Source organism: Cicer arietinum, chromosome 5 (genome assembly GCF_000331145.2).
Source record: "Cicer arietinum cultivar CDC Frontier isolate Library 1 chromosome 5, Cicar.CDCFrontier_v2.0, whole genome shotgun sequence".
Classification (NCBI taxonomy): Eukaryota; Viridiplantae; Streptophyta; class Magnoliopsida; order Fabales; family Fabaceae; genus Cicer; species Cicer arietinum.
This window is the reverse complement of record NC_021164.2, coordinates 14,675,651-14,698,101: the sequence shown is the minus strand read 5'-3', so window position 1 is coordinate 14,698,101 and position 22,451 is coordinate 14,675,651. Positions and strand designations below refer to the sequence as shown.

General features: G+C 33.6%; 1 protein-coding gene across 1 annotated transcript; it reads left to right on the top strand.

Annotated features, from left to right (window-relative positions):
• The first annotated feature begins 12,405 nt into the window (after positions 1 to 12,405).
• On the top strand, positions 12,406 to 16,925 carry LOC140920358 (uncharacterized). Its single transcript, XM_073368619.1, has 3 exons — positions 12,406 to 12,506; positions 12,757 to 13,880; positions 16,918 to 16,925. Exons 2-3 carry the CDS (start codon positions 12,767 to 12,769, stop codon positions 16,923 to 16,925), a joined length of 1,122 nt encoding a protein of 373 aa, XP_073224720.1. The 5' UTR covers positions 12,406 to 12,506; positions 12,757 to 12,766.
• The last annotated feature ends 5,526 nt before the right edge of the window (positions 16,926 to 22,451 follow it).

Below are 22,451 nucleotides of genomic sequence, written 5' to 3'. Positions count from 1 at the left end.
TAAAAACTTTTATTCTTAACTTAGGATATCACGTTTCTAAAAAATCAAAAGGAGCACTTTAAAATTATTTCTCCATTAAAATAATGTAATCTGAATAAACTTGATTTAAATATTATTACATGATTTAATTTAAAAACTTACTAGTGCTTCTAAGATTTTCATACAAAAATTCATTTCAAATTAAATAAGTAAAATACTATTTAAACCTTTATTCACGGTATCACCTATCAGAGTGTGGTTCCTCCCAAACATGAACTTCAAGATTCACTAACCTGTAATAACTGTGATTTCGCAAACGCAGGGTCAAGCCAGTCAAACACGAACAATGAAGGAGGTGAGTTTCGAAATCATGATGACAGTATAATACTAGTAAGAAGAACACGCAAACAATCATAATAGAACTGTATCATTACACAAACATTCCATTAAGAAAATATCACATTAAAAAGGCAAATCACTCAAGGAAAATCAATAAAGTTCACTATAACATCAAATCGTTTAAGATAAATTATCACCACACACGATACATATTAAGCAGAAAAAAACAAGCACAATAAAATGCAATGCTACGCATGAGCTTAGACTCTACTTCACAATGTGTTACCATTCTAACTCTGAAGTACTTGGTTAGGAGGCTTGATACTATGCCAACATCATGATGGACGGACAATTCAAATTGGCCTTCTCCTCATAGATCCCCTCAACACAACCCAAGAGACATATTTGTGACAGTCGAGGTAAACGTGTGTTACATGGTAGCTCCCGACATTTGGACTGCTACCTCCAAGTCACCTAGGAATTCTTTACCCGAATACCTCCAAGGTCTAACAATCTTGCCTTAAGGCTCGATAACAGACCACCGCGATCAGGGTCATTCAGTTGTACTTCCCCGGAATCACTAGGCTTGTCAGGCCCTACCTATATGATGACAAAATAATCTTCACTTCACAAATTCTCAATATTTATTTTCTCCCCTTGTTGGCTTATGGTACTCCATTAAGACCTTCATCTCAAACACAAATTGGAATCACAATATTCTCATCACAATTTATAACATCACTATCATTAATCACACATCATCACCATCACATAAACTAATCACAAATTTATAGCATCGTTATCATCAATCACACAACAACACATATATTCATCATAAATTTATCACATCACTATTATTAATCATACATTATCATCATTACATAAAATTATCACAACACATCCATTTTTATTATAACATCATTTAAACTCATCTAATCAAACATATGCATAAAATTAATTCAACAACCAATATCACAATAATATTAAACACCACACATTTAAAGAAATTAAATCAAATATCACAATAAAATTAAATATCACGCATTTAACGAATCAATCAACACCTTATAAGTATTTCTTTTCCAAATTTTAATCTCACAATTTTCCATTTTTCACATTAATTAATTTATTACTCAAAGGGATATTGTCGTACGTAGCGAGCCCCTGATGAATTGTTGGCAAATACGGTTTTCCCGTTCATCTCACAATATATTATACTCATTAATTCAAACGCTCTCTCACCCCTTACCTTATTTCGAAGCATTCACCTATGTATACGATTCCATGACCAAACAATCTTGGTTCTTTGACTCTTTGTCCTTCAATCGATCTAACTCGACAGTTTATGGGTAAACGTCAAAAAAAAATTATGAGGAGATATTCTAGAAAACTAAATTCAAAAATCGGTGAGAGAAAATTACCATAAATCAGAAAACCAATTAGCGGATAGTATAGCCACTTTTCACACGGTCGTTTTGGCGTTGGTTTCACTCAAATCGGACTTACGGTGAAGTAGAACGGTGCAAAATAACGAATTCTACAAAAGGAGAAATTGGGTATTTTAGAGAGAAATTGATCTATGTTTAATTGACGAGTTAAATGAATGAAATAACATACTCAAATTTGGGAGAAAATGGAGAAAGTTTTCTGGAACAGTTATCGATCACTGGTGTCAAATGATAGGTTGTTGTTGTGTTTTCTCTTTGGTTTTACGGTTGTCCTTCAAACTCCCTTCCCTTTTTTGTTTGGTTTATTTTATTAACAATTAGGGTTCACACATGAATCAAACTCATTGGTCCCTTTATTTATGTTTATTATTTTACTATTATTATTTTTATTTTGCTAAAACAAAAGTAATAATTATTTAATCTCCTTTTTAATATTCTCCCAAACACAGTTTTTCAAACATTACTAATATTTTATATATTAGAGTAATTAAAATAATCAACATGAAAAAAAACATATTACTAACAATTGAAACTCTCACATTCAAAATAATCTCTACAATTATACTTATTTCTCAAAATACTCACATTATAATAATACCAGAATATTAGAAATAATCAAAATTATAAAATAAATAAATAAATATAACATCAATGTTTTATATTAATTACTAAATCTTAATAAATATATATAAAATCACAATGTCATAACAAGTATATAAAAATAAATGAAATCAAACACAATATCAATTCTATCTCAAGATAATTATTTATAAAAAATAACTAAAAATAGAAAATAGTTATAAATAATTGAAATATAACTATGTGCATACTTAACATCACTCAAGCGCACATAACAGTATTACATTAATTGGGTACACGTACATACACGTAAAATGGCATAAAATCTTTTTCTTTAAAATATATATTACACTAAAATACTATTATTTTTTTAAAAAATATATCAAATAATAAAATATTTTATTTATTATTTATATCGCTCATGTAATCTAGTATTTATAAAACTAGCACATCATATAAATCACCTATATAACAAAAATTAGTCAGAAAATTTATCATCATATATTCTAAAATAATTTTAACATTAAATTAATTATTTAAAATCGTACTTAACTAATAAAATAGTTTATTATAAAATTGGGGGTGTTACACATTATATCCAAGATTGAAGAATTTTTAAAGTCTATAAGCTTCTAAATTCGTGAACTATTTCCTGAGCGGATTCTACAATTCTAAAAGTAATTGGTCTCTAGAGCCAGGTGCTCGTATTGAAACATTACCACAAATAGGAAGTACATCCAAAATATAGGTATTTCTAATGGAGTCACACTATAGACGAGATCTTTGTAATATCCAAATAGGATGTACATCCTAAATGATTACCACTAAAACCTTAACTAAACTTAAGCTTCACTCATGCCCATATATAGGATCTCACTCATAAGTGTGCATGTAAATGAATGTTTAGTCTGTGAGGAGAGTCACAATCCAAGATTTGAAAAATCTTAACGTTTATAAGCTTCTAAATTTAATAATTGAAATATAACTATGTGCATACTTAACATCACTCAAGCGCACATAACAGTATTACATTAATTGGGTACACGTACATACACGTAAAATGGCATAAAATCTTTTTCTTTAAAATATATATTACACTAAAATACTATTATTTTTTTAAAAAATATATCAAATAATAAAATATTTTATTTATTATTTATATCGCTCATGTAATCTAGTATTTATAAAACTAGCACATCATATAAATCACCTATATAACAAAAATTAGTCAGAAAATTTATCATCATATATTCTAAAATAATTTTAACATTAAATTAATTATTTAAAATCGTACTTAACTAATAAAATAGTTTATTATAAAATTTAGAGTATTACACTAGAAGAAGTGAATTTCTTAGGACATGTGATAACCAAGGAAGGAATCGTTGTGGATCCGGCAAAGATTGAGACAATTCTTGCTTGGAAACAACCTTAGACTGTCACTGATATACAAAGTTTTGTAGAACTGGCAGGGTTGTAGCTCCATTGACACAACTTAGTAGAAAGGATCAACTGTTCGCATGGACGGAGAAGTGTTAGGAAAATTTTTAGTTACTAAAGAAAAAGTTGACAACCTCACCAGTATTGGTATTACCGCAATCAGAAGAACCATATGAATTTTACTATGACGCGTCTCACCAAGGTTTGGGATGTGTTCTAATGCAACAGAAGAAAGTTGTAGCTTACGCCTCAAGGAAATTGAAGATTCATGAAAGAAACTATCCTACTCACGACTTGGAGCTTGCTGTTGTAATTTTTGCATTGAAGATTTGGAGGCACTATTTATATGGATGCACGTTCACAGTGTTCAGTGACCATGCGTTAGAGACGATGGATGGAGACTCTCAAGGATTTTGATTTCACACTACAGTACCACCCTGGGAAGGCCAATGTAGTGGCTGATGCGTTGAGTATAAGAAATGTGTCAGTATCTTCAACAGTGATGGCTATACAACAAGAGTTATGTGAAGCTTTTAGAGACCCTCTACACTTGAACGTAGAGTTTGCACCAGGAATTTTGAAATTTGAAATGATTAACATTTCGAGTGGACTACTTGAAGACATTGTGAATTCTCAAGATGACGTCTTAATTCAAGAGAAGAAGAACCTAATAGTGCAAGGGAAGACAACTGAGTTTAAGATCAGACTAGATAATATTTTGAGATGTAATAGTAGGATTTGTGTACCAAAAATTACATATATGAGGAAAACAATTTTAGAAGAGGCTCCTAAGAGTAAATTGAGTGTTCATCCTAGAGCAACAAAGATGTATCAAGATTTGAGGTAGAGTTATTGGTGGCCAGGAATGTATCAACTTGTTTAACTTGTCAAAAAACGAAAGTGGAACATCAGGTGTTCCAACCTTTAGATATACCTGAATGGAAGTGGGACAACATTTCCATGGATTTTATAACTGGATTGCCAAAAACAAGGAGAAAGAATGATTCTATTTGGGTGATAGTGGATTGATTAACTAAATCTGCACACTTTTTGCCAGTAAATACCATATATAAGGTAGATAAGCTAACCGAGATCTACATTGCTGAGATTGTGAGATTACACGGAGTACTGTCGAATATCGTACCAGACCGTGACCCAAAGTTCACATCGCACTTTTGGGGAGCATTGCATGAATCATTGGGAACGAAACTAAGATTGAGTTCATCTTACCATCCACAAACGGACGGACAGACTGAGAGGACAAATCAGTCCTTGGAAGATCTTTTGATAGCATGTGTATTAGATGATAGAGGGAGTTGGGATAACGTACTTCCATTGGTTGAGTTTACCTACAACAATAGTTTCCATGCAAGTATTGGAATGGCACCATATGAGGCTTTGTATGGGCGCAAGTGTCAAACGCCTTTGTGTTGGTATAAGGACGGTGAAAGTATGATTGTAGGACCGGAGATGGTACAACAGACTACAGATAAGGTCAAGAAGATAAAAGAGAAAATGAAGATTTCACAAGATCGTCAGAAGAGTTATGCAGACAAGCGTCACAGACTTTTAGAATTCGAACAGGGTGACCATGTATTTCTAAGAGTCACGCCTACAGCTGGAGTTGGTAGAGCCTTGAAATCAAAGAAATTGACTCTGAAATTCATTGGACCATATCAGATTTTTGCACGAATTGGACCTATTGCTTATCGGATTGCATTGCCTCCGATACTGTCCAATATCCACGACGTGTTTCATGTGTCGCAGTTAAGGAAATACCTTGCAGATCCGTCTCATGTGTCGCAGTTAAGGAAATACCTTGCAGATCTGTCTCATGTGGTCGAACCAGACACAATTCAACTAAAGGATAACTTGTCATTTGAAGTATTACCTGTAAGGATTGATGACATGAAGATTAAGCGGTTGAGGAACAATGATATTTCGTTGGTCAAGGTGATTTGGAACCCAATTACTGGAAATGCGACTTGGGAACTGGAGAGCAAGAAGTGAGAACAACACCCTGAGTTGTTTATCGACACATAGTTTCGAGGAAGAAACTAATTTTAGGGGGGTAGAATGTAAGACCCTTAGTTTTAATTGGTAATTATTGTATTTTGGTGTTCTTTTATGTTGAATTCTAAGGCTTTTTAGCCAATTTGTATTGGTATTTTGTGTGTTATATGCCAAATATATATTTTTGGAGCCCTGATTAAAACTATTTGTCTAGGAATAATTTTATTTATTTTACGGTGAATCTTTTGTCGAGAGGAAAATTTTCTAAGATGCAGTGTTTTTCAGAAAAATTCACCTGCCGAATTGAATTGCGGCGAGAGTAGATATTTTTCTGAAAAAGTGACTTGAGAAGTAGTGTGAGGTAATTAATATATATACAACTATATATATATATATATATATGTGTGTGTGTGTGTGTGTGTGTGTGTGTGTGTGTGTGCGTGTGAAAAAGGAAAGAAAAGGAAAGAAAAACATAACATTTCCTTTCCTTTCCCTGCCTTGTGAATTACTCCATCTTTCTTCCTTCTCCCTTCTTTTTCTTTTGCTTTCTTTTGCTTCAAGAAAAGAAACCCAAGGCTTTGTGGGTGAGGAAGCAAAGATTTTTCAGCTTCCTTCTTCTTCTTTGATTCGAAAACAAAGAAAAACGGTGTTGGTGATTTCAAAAAGCGTCAAACACAAACCTCCACTTTTCTTCGACATTTGAGCTTCGTTTCGAGAAGTGATAGAAGAGAAAGTTGCTCATCTCCCCGCTACGGTGCTAGTGAGCCAACTTTGGAAGCAACGACGTGAGCATAAGTTTTACCAGAATTAATTGCAGTGCCGTAATCGGTTGTTAAAGCTACCGTTAAGGTAAGGGCTCCTTCCAAATTTTTAGCTTGCATATAGGATGCTATATGTGCATTTGTGGAGTTGGAATTTGGTGAAATGGATGTGTGATTTTGTGGAAAAGGAATTTAATTCATTTATGTGTGTTTTTTAGGAAATAAAATTTGATGTGTTTGAGGTGTGGTTTGTGAAAATTAATTTGGGATGAGTTATGTTTGAGTTTTGTGGAAATTTATGAGTGATTGATGATTGAGCTTGGTGTGGTTTTTGTGGAATTTGAATTGATCGAATTTAATGTAAATTGTGGATTAAATTTGATGTGTGGTGGTGCAATATATATGTTCGAGTATGCTCTGTGTTGAATTGGAAAAACCATTAGAGTTAAATGAGTATTAAAAATGGGGAATCTTTTAATATTTGCATTTACTTAATGATTGTTGTGGAAAGAGTCAGAGTATGCTCATGCATTTCATAGTACATCGTGACCACGATGGGGCCATGGTGATAGTGGTGACAGGGATGGGCCACAAGATGATGACATGTTATCTGTTGGTTCATCTTATCCTTGCGGGGATTTTCGCGTCGTGTAGGTCCTTGATAGACTGCACATTATTAGTATATCGTGTTGACCCGTGATAGGTGGCACCTCGGTAAAGAGTACTGGTATGTGATACGCGGTACATTTACGATTTACGCTTTTTAGTAAATCGGCCTGACCCGTGATAGGTGGCACCTTAGTAAATAATACTGGTCTTTGAAAGGCGATATATTTACGATTTACACTTTTTAGTAAATCGTGCTAACCTATGATATGTGGAACTCGGTAAATAGTACTGGTCTGTGATAGGCGATACATTTACGATTTTCAGTTTTTAGTAAATCGTGTTGACCCATGATAGGTGGCACCTCGGTAAATAGTACTGATATGTGATTGGCGGTACATTTATGATTTACGTTGTTTTTTTTTAGTAAATAGTGTTGACCCATGATAAGTGGCATATTAGTAAATAGTACCGGCCTGTGATAGGAAGTACATTTATGATTTATATTTTTTAGTAAATTGTGCTGACCCGTGATAGGTGGCACCTCGTTAATTAGTACTGGTCTATGATAAGCGGTACAATTATGATTTACACCTCTTCGAGGGGGGTTTTGGTTCGAGTTCCGGAAAACATGGATTTTGACATATACGCATTGCATTAGGGTGCTTGGCATGCGAGTCATGTTTGATATAATGTGATGATTGCGTATGTATACTCAGTTGTTGTTGTGATTGTGTCGTAATTGGTGAGTGTGATTGTTTTGGATTTGTTTGTAAGTGTTGATTGATTGTGAAACCATTTCGAAACTGAACTCTACATTTTTCTGCAATTGTATTCGAATACAAGAAGGTTAAAGTCGAATACAGTTGTCCTGATTTTGCTATTGTCTTATGAAACAACATTGTATTCGAATACAAGAAGGTTGTAGTCGAATACAGTTGTCCTAATTTTTCTACTAACTTATGAAACAACAATGTATTAGAATACAAGGAGGTTGTAGTCGAATACAGTTGTCCTAGTTTTGCTACTGACTTACAAAATAGCACCGTCTTCGAATACAAGGATGTTGTATTTGCCCTCAGATGAGAACTAGGATCATCCTACCAGTTAGTACCCTGGAGATGGGAAGGTAGTTAGACATACCTGACCGAAGCTGTGTTAGGAGGATTTTGCGGGGAGCATGGAGATCACCCGGGCGGTATAGTTTTTTTTTTTTGTAGCATGATCAGATTAGATGGTTGTATAGGAACTAGATGTCTTTCTTTTGCGGTTGTGGTTACCTTATTTTGGAAGACTGTACCTATACCTTATATTGTCAGCTTGACTTTTGTTTTGATGGGTCCATGTACCACTTTTTTATGTGACGTGGGGGAGTTAAAATTTCTTGGGGCAGTGCTTTTCTACAGGTGTCTGCCGAGAATACCCTAGAGGTATGAGCTATATCTGATAGGTCTCATAGCCCCGATGTATTTTTATTGTTTAAATACTTAGGATTTTTGTTTCAAAAACTATTTTCGCTGCTTGTAAATATTTGTTGACTTTTGTCGTTATGTTACGACTTAAATATCTTATCCAAAGGTATTTCTTGCTTTATTTATGAAATTCGATTTTTGTATTGTTTTAAAAAAAAAACGGGTTGTTACAACAAGTGTCTATGTTTAACTTGATAAGTTTAAGTCATGTGATGATAATACTTAGATGTATAGTGTAATATGAGTTTATGTGATGATGATGAACGATGGAAGAATATGATTTTATGAATTTATGATGAATATATTGATGTCACCCTATCGTTGATGAAATAACAGTGATTCCATCCCATGTTAAATATAGTGATATTAATGGAAAAGCAACCTACGTCCACGAGAGGAGGAATTGAATGTTAGAGGTAATTGCCATATAAATCTTTTTGTCATCATATAGGCAAGGTCTAATAAGCCTAGTGATGTTGGAGAAGTACAAATGATTGAGGGTAATTTTAGAGATCTATTATTGAGACTAATGACAAGGCTGTTAACATTGAGGTATTCTGGTGGAGAATTCTTTTCTGACTTTGGGGCTCTAAGGGTGTTTTTAATGCAACAGCCGACGTCAAGACCAAAAAGTTGTTTGAATGAAAAGTCATGATCATTTTGTTTTCATAGAGCTCTTATTTAAGATTTTATTTAATTCATTGTGAAACCAAGTTTTAAATCCATTGACTAAAGTTAGCCAACTTTTGAAAGATGTGTGTGCTTAACTTTTGATAATGGATGAATTTATTAAAATGGATAAGAATAGTTCATTCACTCTTTGCAAAATAGATAGAGTTTTTCCTATCAGCTTCTTTATTTCTATGGAAAGTCTTGCCATCCATATTTCATATGAATTTATGTTCAAGGAACAAGTTCAATATAGGTGGAAGTATGCTTTTCAAAGATTCATGGGTAGTTTGAAGCGATTACTTAAAAATAAGGATAGGTGGAAGGGGGTAGAATAAACTTGCATAATTTAACAAATATAACGATTGGAAGTTATTTAAATGCCTAACATTATATTTCTTACATAACCCTTTGTTATGTTGGTTTAGTCATATAACTAATCCTATTTTTTTGCAATAAGTCTTTATAGTATGTTATTGTTATAGTTGACTTGAATCAATAAATTGGTAATTGAAAACAATTATGTATTGTTTTTTTTATTTATAAATTTTATATTAATAGTAACAAAAATTATTTAATATAATATTGTCATGGGTCAATATTTTTATAGAGAATAATTTTTGAAATTTCTCAATAACACATTAAATTTTTCATAAAAAATAATTTATATGCATAAAACATTACATATCTCCAATTAATTTACTCTTGTTAGTTTTAAAAGTTATCCTATCAATTGATATACATTTTGTTAAATTTTTGTAATTAAACATAATTCAATAGTATAAAGAAATCCTTGAGTTTGACACTCGGTATTACCATTTTATTATTACTTGCAACGATTCAGTACACTTGCTGAAATGATATCACACCTTTTGTTTGTAACCTAGTCCAGTAGTGGTTGCATCTCTCAACTACTTGACTGTACTAAACTACAAGGTTGAGAAGACTTAAACACGTCCAGGTTAACATGTTGGTGTTCAATAGACATGTGATTCAATTGATAAATTAGTGGATTAAATCATTCAATTTAAAAGGACAAGACATAATTACGATGTTGGTGGTGAACCAGGATAAATTAGCTAGTGTTGTTATGTGTTTATTGTGTTATCTGCTCTGTTTTTACCACTATGTTTTAATATTATTAAAAATAGTTTTAAAATAAAATAAAAAATGAAATCCCATTTTTCTTGTGTTTCTCATTCTACAAGTCTCTGTGTTTAATTTGATGAATTTAAATTATATGATGATAATACTTAGATGTATTGTGTGATATGAGTTTATGTGATGATGATGAACAATGAAAGAATATGATTTTAGGAATTTATGATGAATATATTGATTTCCCCTATTGTTGATGAAATAATGGTGATTTCATACCATGTTAAATATAGTGATCTTAACGGAAAGAGTAGCCTAGGTCAATGAGAGGAGGAACTTAATGTTAGACGTAATTACCATAAAGATCTTCTTGTCATCATATAGGCATGGTCTAATAAGATTAGTGATGTTGGAAAAGTACAATGAATGAGCATAATTGTAGAGATCTATTGTTGAGACTAATGACAAGGCTATTAAACATCGAGGTATTTTGGTGGGGAATTCCTTTTTGACTTTGGGATTCTAAGTGTGTTTTTAACGCAACAGTCGACGTCAAGACCAAAAAGTTGTTTGAATGAAAAGTCATGATCATCTTGTTTTCATGGAACTCTTATTTCGGATTGTATTTAAATCGTTGTCAAACCATGTTTTAAATAATGGATGAACTTATTAAAATGGATAAGAATAATTCATTCACTCTTTGCAAAATAGATAGAGTTTTTCCTATCAGTTTCTTTGTTTCTATGCAAAGTCTTACGATCCATATTGCATATGAAGTTATGTTTAGCGAACAAGTTCAATATAGGTGGAAGCATATGAAGTTATGTTTAGCGAACACGTTCAATATTGGTGGAAGTATGCTTTTCAAACATTCATGGGTAATTTGAAGCGATTAGTTAAAAATAAGGATAGGGTAGAAGATGGTAGAATACACTTGCATAGTTTAACAAACATAACGATTGGAAGTGATTTAAATGCCTAACATTATATTGTTTACATAACCTTTTGTTATGTTGGTTTAGTCATATAACTAATCCTTTTGTTATTGTTATAGTTGAGTTGAATCAATAAGTTGGTAAGTGGAAACAATTATGTATATTTTTTTTTATATAAATTTTATATTAATAGTAACAAAAATTATTTAGTATAATATTGACATGGGTCAATATTTTTATAGAGAATAATTTTTGAAATATCTCAATAACACGTTAAATTTTTCATAAAAAATAATTTATATGCATAAAACATCTTTACATATCTCAAATTAAATTACACTATGATGCTATTTTAATTTGTTAAGTTAGCTTCTAAAATATATTAATAAATTTCTATATAACTAAAGATGGTTGCGTACATATGTAAAAATAATTTCGAATGATCGATCATTCATACAAATAAATCCAATTATAAATTGATGTAAATTTTAATTTTACTCTATCAATAGTAGTTAATGTATTTGTTCCTCATTAAAGTATAAAGTGTGATGTTCAATTAATCGAAAAGACTAGCTAGCACGTGTGAAGATCTAATGATAATAAGGGACAACACCACTACGCTAAAAATGACATTTAACAGCGCCCATTTTACAGCGCTTGCTAAACACAAGCGTTGTTGTAATTATATTTTAAAAATAACGGAACCTTTTACAGCGCTTTTGATGACAAGCGCTGTAGTTGGTCATATAACGTTTGCGCATCACGTTATAAGGCCTTTACAGCGCTTGTCAAAAAAGCGCTGTAAAAGAAAGCGCTTTCGCGTATCAGTTACAGCGCTTTTTTCACAAGCGCTGTAAAATACATGCGCTTTCATTGAATTTAACTACCTATTACAGCGCTTTTTTCACAAGCGCTGTAAAACACATGCGCTTTCATTGAATTTAACTACCTATTACAGCGCGTTTTTCACAAGCGCTGTAAAACACATGCGCTTTCATTGAATTTAACTACCTATTACAGCGCGTTTTTCACAAGCGCTGTAAAATACATCTTTAAAATAATTATATACGTTGGAAACCCTCATATCCTCTACATCTTTCAAATAATTATATACGTTGCGAACCCTAATATCCTCTACGTACTGTGCGGCCATCTACGTTGTCTAAGGTATTTTTTACACATGATCTGTTATATTTTGTTACATATATATTAAATCTACTAAAAATTGTTATATATATATATATATATTAAATCTCTTTTACACATGATCTGTTATGTTTTGAAATTGTCAAAAATTGTCAAAAACTCATACCACATGATCTGTTCTGTTTTGAAATTGTTAGTTGATATTGGTTTCTTTTTGAAACTTGTTGATATGTTTTGAAAGCTTATTATTTTTGTTACTGCATTTATATAGGTGGTATAATATGGATAGGAAATGGATTTCAGCCAATCGATTGTCAAAAGAGTATGAAATTGGAGTGAAGGAGTTTGTTGAGTTTGCAGTGAAGAATGCAAAAGATCCAAATAGAGTAGTTTGTCCTTGTTTAAAATGTTGTTTTGGAAAACGTGTTAGAGAAGATGAATTAGAAGGACATCTAGTATGTAATGGAATTGATCAAAGCTACACATGTTGGATAAGACATGGTGAGAAAAAAAAAGGAAACATTAATTTTGAGAATAGTTCGACATATGCTTCAACTGACTTCGATACAGATACATATGAGCCGGACCGAGTTGATGAGATTGCAAAAGCAGTTGAAGAAGATCTTCGAGATTGTCCTAAAATGTTTGAAAGTTTGTTGAGTGATGCAGAGAAAGAATTATATAATGGTTGTACTAAATTCACAAGACTGTCAGCGATATTAAAGTTGTACAACTTAAAAGCGAGTAATGGATGGTCTGATAAAAGCTTTACAGAATTATTAACACTCATAAAAGATATGTTGCCAGATGATAATGAACTTCCCAGTCGAACCTACGAGGCTAAACGGATTTTGTGTTCTATTGGAATGAGTTACGAAAGGATTCATGCGTGTCCTAACGATTGCATTTTATTTCGAAACGAATATGAACTACTTAAGGCGTGTCCGAAATGCAATGTCTCTCGATATAAGAAGAAAGAATCTACTCCAGCAAAAGTCGTGTGGTATTTTCCTATAATACCAAGATTTAGGCGCATGTATCGCAGTGAAGAAGATTCAAAACACTTGACATGGCATGCAGATGAAAGAATTAGAGATGGAATGTTTCGACACCCTGCAGATTCCCCACAATGGGCAAAAATTGATCACGAGTATCCTGAATTCGGGATAGAGTCAAGAAATCTAAGACTTGCACTTTCTACTGATGGAATGAATCCACATGGTCTTCAAAGCATCTCACATAGCACGTGGCCTGTGATTTTGGTAATATATAACCTACCTCCATGGTTATGTATGAAGCGTAAGTTTATGATGTTGTCTCTGTTAATTTCTGGACCCAAACAACCGGGGAATGATATCGACGTATACTTGACTCCTCTAATCGAAAATTTAAAAAGTATGTGGGAGACAGGTGTGGAAGTTTATGATGGGTATAAGAAAGAATGTTTCAATTTGAGGGCTATGTTGTTCGGCACAATTAATGATTTTCCAGCATATGGTAATTTATCAGGATATAGCATTAAAGGTCAGTGTGCATGTCCTATATGTGAAGAGAGTACAAATTGGATGCGGTTGAAACATTGTAAGAAGAATGTGTTTCTTGGACATCGTAGATTTTTACCTTATAGTCATCAGTATCGTGGGTGGAGAAATGCATTCAATGGAAAATCAGAGGAAGGTAAAGCTCCTTTAGCACCGACTGGATATCAAATACTTGAAAAAGTACAAGGTTTGACCAATAAATTTGGCAAACCTTTTGCGGGAGAGCTGGTGAAAACTGGGTGGAAGAAAAAGTCAATTTTCTTTGAATTGCCATATTGGAAGTCATTGTATGTAAGACATTTCCTCGATGTGATGCATATTGAGAAAAATGTATTTGAAAGTGTTATTGGTACGTTACTCAATGTTCCAGGAAAGTCTAAAGATGGCGTCAATGCAAGATTGGACTTGGTCGATATGGGAATAAGAAATGAACTGGCTCCAGTAAAGAAAGGAAATCGCACATATCTACCTCCAGCCGCTCATACTCTATCTAGAAAGGAAAAAATTGTTTTATGTAAATTTCTACACGAAGTTAAAGTTCCAGAAGGATACTCTTCGAACATTAAAAATTTGGTTTGTATGAAAGACCTCAAGTTAAAAGGTTTGAAGACCCATGATTGTCATATTATAATGGAGCATTTGCTACCAATAGGTATACGTTCCATTTTACCTGAAAAAGTTCGACTAGCCTTAACTAGATTATGTTTCTTCTTCAGGGAAATTTGTAGTAAAGTGATCGACCCTCAGAAATTACCGACATTGCAGAGGGAAATTGTTGTTACTTTGTGTGAGCTTGAAATGTATTTCCCACCATCGTTTTTTGATATAATGGTTCACCTTACTGTTCATCTGGTTAAGGAGACACAACTTTGTGGGCCAGCTTATATGAGATGGATGTATCCGATAGAACGATATATGAAAATATTAAAAGGGTACGTAAAAAGTAGAAGTCGACCAGAAGGTTGTATTGCTGAACGATACATTGTTGAAGAGGCTGCTGAATTTTGTACTGAATATCTGTCCAATGTTGAATCCATAGGGCTTCCCATGTCTCGTCATTCGGGAAGACTATCAGGAGAAGGGATAACTGGAAGGAGACTACTGACTATATCAAGGACAGAATGGGAGCAGGCACAATTGTATGTTCTGCACAATGATGATGAGGTTCAACCGTATGTTACAATACACATTGATCAGTTATCTCGTTTGAACATGAATAGGAATCAAAATTGGATAACTCGAGAGCACAATCGAAGTTTTGTAACATGGTTAAAAAATCACATAATGTCAAAATTTGATATAGACCCCGGATCAATTTCAAATAGATTGAGGTGGCTAGCAAATGGTCCGAGCTTACATGTCTTTTCTTACACTGGTTATGTTATTAACGGCTACACATTTTATACCAAAGAACAAGATGATCAGACCACTATGCAAAATAGTGGAGTCACTCTCGTAGCTGAAGCGATGCATGTCTCAAGTGCAAAAGACAAAAACCCAATATATGCAAATCTATCATATTTTGGGGTTATCGAGCGCATATGGGAGTTAGACTACACAATGTTTCGTGTTCCCATATTTGGTTGCAAGTGGGTCGATAATAATAATGGCGTTCGGATTGATGAGTCAGGATTCTTGCTTGTCGATTTTAATAGGGTGGGATACAAAGACGAGCCTTTTATTTTAGCGTCGCAAGCTCAACAAGTGTTTTATGTCACTGATCCTTCTAATGATAAATGGTCTGTTGTCCTATCGACCAATAAAATAAGTGATGATAACAATAATGATGAAGATGTTGGTAATGATCTTTTATTTGCAACATCACAACAACCACATGAAATTGATTCAACTGATGATGGTTTATATCTTAGAGATGATCATGATGAGGGAATTTGGATTAATCCATCGTTTCGTATTGTAAATGGACAAACAAATGTGAATGTCACCAGGAAAAGAAGAAGGGCATCTTAATGTATATATATGTTTAATTGTTTTATATAAGCTATGCATGTAATCTGAACTGTGTTATTGTAAATATGCATGTAATCTGAATTGAGTGTTTTATACTAAGTTCTGATTAATTTATTTTCTGATTAATTTATTTTCTGCTTATATTTAGCTTGATTTGAGTGTTTTATACCAAGTTCATGTAACAATGAGTGTTTTATATTTAGCTTGATTTACATGAACTGAACTGAATATAAATTAGTAATTTACATGAACTGAACTGAACTGAATAGAGAGATTCTCTTTTGCTCAGTGCATATATATATATAGATTCTTCAGAATACTCATTTCTAATAATTCATCATCTCCTAAAGTATTGTGATAAAGACAATGATAACAATATTTTTAATCCAATAAACAATGATAAAAATGTTTTTAATGTCATCCCAACCCAAATAAACCAAACACAAAAATAAAATAAAGAGACATTTTACAGCGCTTATCTTAAAAAGCGCTGTAAAAGATCCTTTTAAAAATAAAATAATGAGTGTTTTATACCTTTTACAGCGCTTTTCACACAAAGCGCTGTAAACGACTCTTTTGAAAGTGAGTAAAAAAGACATTTTACAGCGCTTATTTGACAAAGCGCTGTAAAAAAGCTTTAAAAATAATATTCATCAGACACCTAATTTCTTCAAACACCTTGTACGCATCATGGGAATCCAAAAAACATCAGACACAAACCCATTTCTTCAAACACCTTGTACGCATCATGGGAATCCAAAAAACATCAGACACAAACCCATTTCTTCAAACACCTTGTACGCATCATGGGAATCCCCAAAAACACCAGACACAAACCCATTTTTCGCAACATGGCAATGATCCTGAATACCAATTAAGTTTCGATTTAAGAAGGAAAGAGAATGTAAAGAGATAAAAAGGGTGTTGAGGTGGAGATTGAATTGTGAAAGAGTAAGCTTTGATGTTTGTGAAGAAGATGCATAAAAGGAGAAGAGTTTGGTGAAGAGGAAGGGATTTTTGTGGTGACCAGTTACTACTATGTGGGTTTTGCATGCATGTTGAGCTTGTTTAAAAAATAACATAACATAACAAAACACAAAAACAATAAGGCCTTTTACAGCGCTTATTTGGAAAAAGCGCTGTAAAAGAGCCTTTTAAAATTAACATAAAGAGACATTTTAGAGCGCTTATGTGGAAAAGCGCTGTAAAAGGCTTTAAAAAACATTCATATAACATAATAACACACGGAGGTCTTTTACAGCGCTTATTTGGGAAAAGCGCTGTAAAAGAGCCTCTTAAAATTAACATAAAGAGACATTTTAGAGCGCTTATGTGTAAAAGCGCTGTAAAAGGCATTCAAATAACATAATAACACACGGAGGTCTTTTACAGCGCTTATTTGAAAAAAGCGCTGTAAAAGAGCCTTTTAAAAATTTAACTAAAGAAGCCTTTTAGAGCGCTTATGTGTGAAAGCGCTGTAAAAGGCATTCATATAACATAATAACACACGGAGGTCTTTTACAGCGCTTATTTGAAAAAAGCGCTGTAAAAGAGCCTTTTAAAAATTTAACTAAAGAAGCCTTTTAGAGCGCTTATGTGTGAAAGCGCTGTAAAAGGCATTCATATAACATAATAACACACGGAGGTCTTTTACAGCGCTTATTTGAAAAAAGCGCTGTAAAAGGCATTCAAATAACATAATAACACACGGAGGTCTTTTACAGCGCTTATTTGAAAAAAGCGCTGTAAAAGGCATTCAAATAACATAATAACACACGGAGGTCTTTTACAGCGCTTATTTGAAAAAAGCGCTGTAAAAGAGCCTTTTAAAAATTTAACTAAAGAAGCCTTTTAGAGCGCTTTACAAAATAAGCGCTGTAAAAGGCTTATAAAAAGCGCTGTAAAAGTGTTACGTATATATAACAGTTACCTCTTCAGTTTCCTCTTCATTACGTAACCTTCATCTCAACCTTCATTTCTTCTCTTCTTTTGCAAACCCTATCATCCCGTCCTTTACGAACCTTATTTCCACGATCATCTCCTTCATTTCGAACCTTATTTCCATCCAAGATCATCTCTCCCATTTCACACAATATATTTTCATTGAAATACGTAACCCTCATTACGTATTTCTTCAAACCGTATTTCTGTGAACCATATTTCTGTGAACTTTCTGCAAACCCTCTTTTCTTTGCATTTCGTCTTTCTTCGAACCATCATTATTCAGGTATTGATGTTATTAAATTTTTGTAATCATTAGAATGCATGTTGAGCTTTTTTAAGATATACTGATACATGTTGAGTTTGTTTATAATAATGCATGATCCATGTTGAGCTTGTTGATGTTATACTAAAGTGCATGTTGAACTTGTTGTAGTTAAATGGATACAAACAAAGATTTAGAAGTTCAAAATGAAGAAGTTGGCACCTCTAAGACTTACGAAAAAGAAGTCAAACGTGGTGCAACTATCATGCAAAGGGTGATTAAAGCACGGAGCAGTGGCATTAAATTTGAGGTATACTATATATACTCTGTTTGCTGTGTGTTTTTTTATCTTTTTTTAGGGTTTAGGGCATGTACTTACTATATGAGTTTATTAGGTTGGCTGGAACGAGAGTGGTCAGCCAGTTGACCCCAACAGCTCCATGTTTGTAAGCTACATTGGGGCTGTTGTTCGTCAAAATGTCCCAATAACAATAGACAACTGGAGAGATAAGGCGTTGAAGGATGCCAAAGATATCATCTGGAATGACATTCAAGTAAATATTTTGATCTACTCTTTTGTCATTTATAATTTTTTTTCTGTAAAATACATTACTTATAATTGTTTTCATTGCAGACCACTTTTGTTCTTGATGAGGAACGAAAGTCATATGTTTTGAGAGTTGCTGGGAAAATCCATCGTGGATTTAGATCCCATCTCTCAAATTTCTATCTAAAAGATAGAGAAGGAAACACAAATGCTGAACCTCCAAAGATATATCAACATTATATATCAAAGGATGAATGGAGTGCATTTGTTTCCAAACGTTCTGACCCGGCGTTTGTCGTAAGTGATTAATTTATTAGCATTTGTGTTTTATTATTCATATTCGTAGCGTATTTTAAATTTTTACACAATTGCTATTTTTTTTTTATATAGAATATTAGTAAGGCAAATCGCGAACGGGCAAGCAACCCAAAACACCCATACAAGAAATCACGTATGGGATATGCACGCCTTGAACAAAAAATTGTAAGTAATTAAACATCACTTGTAATTTGTATTATAAACTATAGTGTGTAACTAATTTGTATTATTTTGTTTATGATTTTAACGAATAGAGAAAAGACACCCAAGCCGATCAACCCTTGGGTCGTCATATCTTATGGAAGGAAGCGCGTGTTAACAAAGAAGGAGTGGTTGATAATGAAAATGTCAAGAAAGTTGTAGAACTTTGTGTAAGTATATTATCACTTTAATATTTTTTAATATTGTATTTTAAAAATGCTATTGAACTTATCTTTTTAATGTTACATGTATTTTAGGAAACTATTGAACAAAGTTCTGAAACTCAAGAGGGCAACAAGGATACGTGCAGGGACATTCTTGGGAAAGTGTTTAATGTCCCTGAGTATTCCGGTCGAGTGAGGGGGAAAGGATTTGGCGTAACTCCCAAAAGCTTTTTTCCTCAAGAGAAGCGCCAAAAACCTTCCAACGAGGAAGTATTAGAGAAGCTCAGAATCTTATCGGAGCAAGTGGCACTCTTGGTGAATACGAATAAAGACAAGCAACTTCCGGTTCAGCTCCAACCTGAAATACAAATGGAGAGTGAAACCGGGAGTTGCAACGTCGGTTTGAAGAGTATTCCCGAGGTAATTAATTACTTACTACTTACTTGCTTATGTAATTACTTATGTATTAAACAAACTTATATATTAACTGTACTTATGTTTTAACTATTGATGTAGGGTGTCACTACATGTGTCCTATACTTGTCCTCGCCGACTCAACGGAAGGTGGGAAAAGGAATATTGCACAATACTTCGGGAGAAGTATTGCACAATATTCCGATCCCCGCGGGCCATGTCAAAGTATCGCCTACGGTTGCTTTCGAACCAACTGCACCGTTGCCCATACCGGACAACGATGGAGATATGAAGTTCTTAAGCGACGCTATTGGCAGTTACGTGGCATGGCCCACACACCTTGTTGCCCTCGAAAAAAAGATTCCCAAGGACAAATCAGTTACATCTCCCGAAAAGGTTTGTCACATTTATTGCCTAAGGTTTTTTATTTTTTCAGATTCAATAAACTAACATTTTACCTCATTTTTGTAGGTCCAAATAAATAAACCACCCCTACAGCCAAAAAAAGGCAGCAGACCTCAAAAATTGGAGGTTAATAGGGCTGCCAAACTACAAAGGCTGGAGGGTAATAAAGCTGCAAAACTTGCAGCAACAAAAAATCTGGATCGGGGAAAATCGGTCGCTGCTGCTGCTGCTCCTAATAAAAGTCAGCCACGCCTTGGTAAATACGGGGCGTGTCTTGACATCCAAATAAAAAGGAACATGGGCAGCAGCAACGATTCGCCCATTGTACAAATGAATCAAGACATCTTTGGAGATGAGTATATTGAATACCTCGAAAAGGAGCAAATGTACGATCTTCTCGAACATAAGGAGCTGAGTGTTACTGTAATCAGCTTGTACATAAGGTAAAAAATACTTTTAATTGCATTTATTTGTAATTAATTAAATGTATTGGTAATTAATCTAGTTTAAAATTTTCATTGAAGGTTTTTGTACGAGAAGGTCGTGTGCACGAGGAAACTGTCAAATAAATACTCATTCTTGTCTCCGCATAAGATGTCGATGTTCAAACTCGATCCAGACAATGTAAAACACTACATTGTAGATATGTTTTTAAGAAATAAAGAAAGTGATAAATTGTTCTTGGCACCATATAATTCAGGGTACGTAATTTTATCTTTTTTAATTGATGAGAATTTAATTTATTAGTTGTCTATAAACAAAATTGCTTAACCAATTTTTTGTTGTTGTAGGGCACATTGGGTGCTATTTGCAATCAATGCGGTCTCTGAAGTGATATACTATTTGGATCCCGTGCACGGCGATTACACCAATCACCCCGGAATAAAGAATATGCTCGACACGTAAGTAATATTCATTTATTTCTTACATATATATATTTATATATATATATATATAAATATATATATGTAAGAAATAAATGAATATTACTTACGTGTCGAGCATATTCTTTATTCCGGGGTGATTGGTGTAATCGCCGTGCACGGGATCCAAATAGTATATCACTTCAGAGACCGCATTGATTGCAAATAGCACCCAATGTGCCCTACAACAACAAAAAATTGGTAAAAGTCAGTCACGCCTTGGTAAATACGGGGCGTGTCTTGACATCCAAATAAAAAGGAACACGGGCAGCAGCAACGAATCGCCCATCGTACACATGAATAAAGACATTTTTAGAGATGAGTATATTGAATACCTCGAAAAGGAGCACATGTACGAACTTCTCGAACATAAGGAGCTGAGTGCTACTGTAATCAGCTTGTACATAAGATAAAAAATACTTTTAATTGCATTTATTTGTAATTAATTAAATGTATTGGTAATTAATCTAGTTTAAAATTTTCATTGAAGGTTTTTGTACGAGAAGGTCGTGTGCACGAGGAAATTGTCAAATAAATACTCATTCTTGTTTCCACATAAATAAATACTCATTCTTGAGAAAGCGCTGTAAAATGCACACCCATATATGAAATTATGGGTGGGCATATTACAGCGCTTTTTTGAGAAAGCGCTGTAAAATGCAGACCCATAATATGAAATTATGGGTGGGCATATTACAGCGCTTTTTGAGAAAGCGCTGTAAAATGCAGACCATAATATGAAATTATGGGTGTGCATTTTACAGCGCTTGTGTTAAAAAGCGCTCTAAAAGCAGACCCATAACTCATATAATGGGGTGCATATTACAGCGCTTTTTTGTGAAGAAGCGCTGTAAAATGTGCATAACAAGCGCGCGTTGTATTTACATGTTTTATAGCGCTTTTTAAAAGCGCTGTTGTATCATTTACAGCGCTCGATTCCACAGCGCTTATTTTTTTGAAGAAGCGCTGTAAATGGCTTAAAAAAAGCGCTGTAAAATGCGTTTTTTCGCGTAGTGCACATAGAACTCAGATTGAGACATTGCAAACCCATTTGGGCTCCTAACTAGTATAAAATATGATTATTCTCTGTATGTAATGTAGAAACATTAAAACAACTTATGAAAATGGTTTCCAATTTGTTATCCTTACTAATGTTGTTCCTTGCTGCTCTTATCCTTGTTCCACAAGGACTTGCTGATGTAAGCTCACAAATCTCCAAGACACCAATTCCTAAACCACCTAATTACAACAAAAAAGGAGCAATTTATGAATCCCA

Excerpts from the sequence above, each read along its gene's own strand:
- LOC140920358 (XM_073368619.1), top strand. The coding sequence starts at position 12,767 with ATGGATAGGAAATGGATTTCAGCCAATCGATTGTCAAAAGAGTATGAA.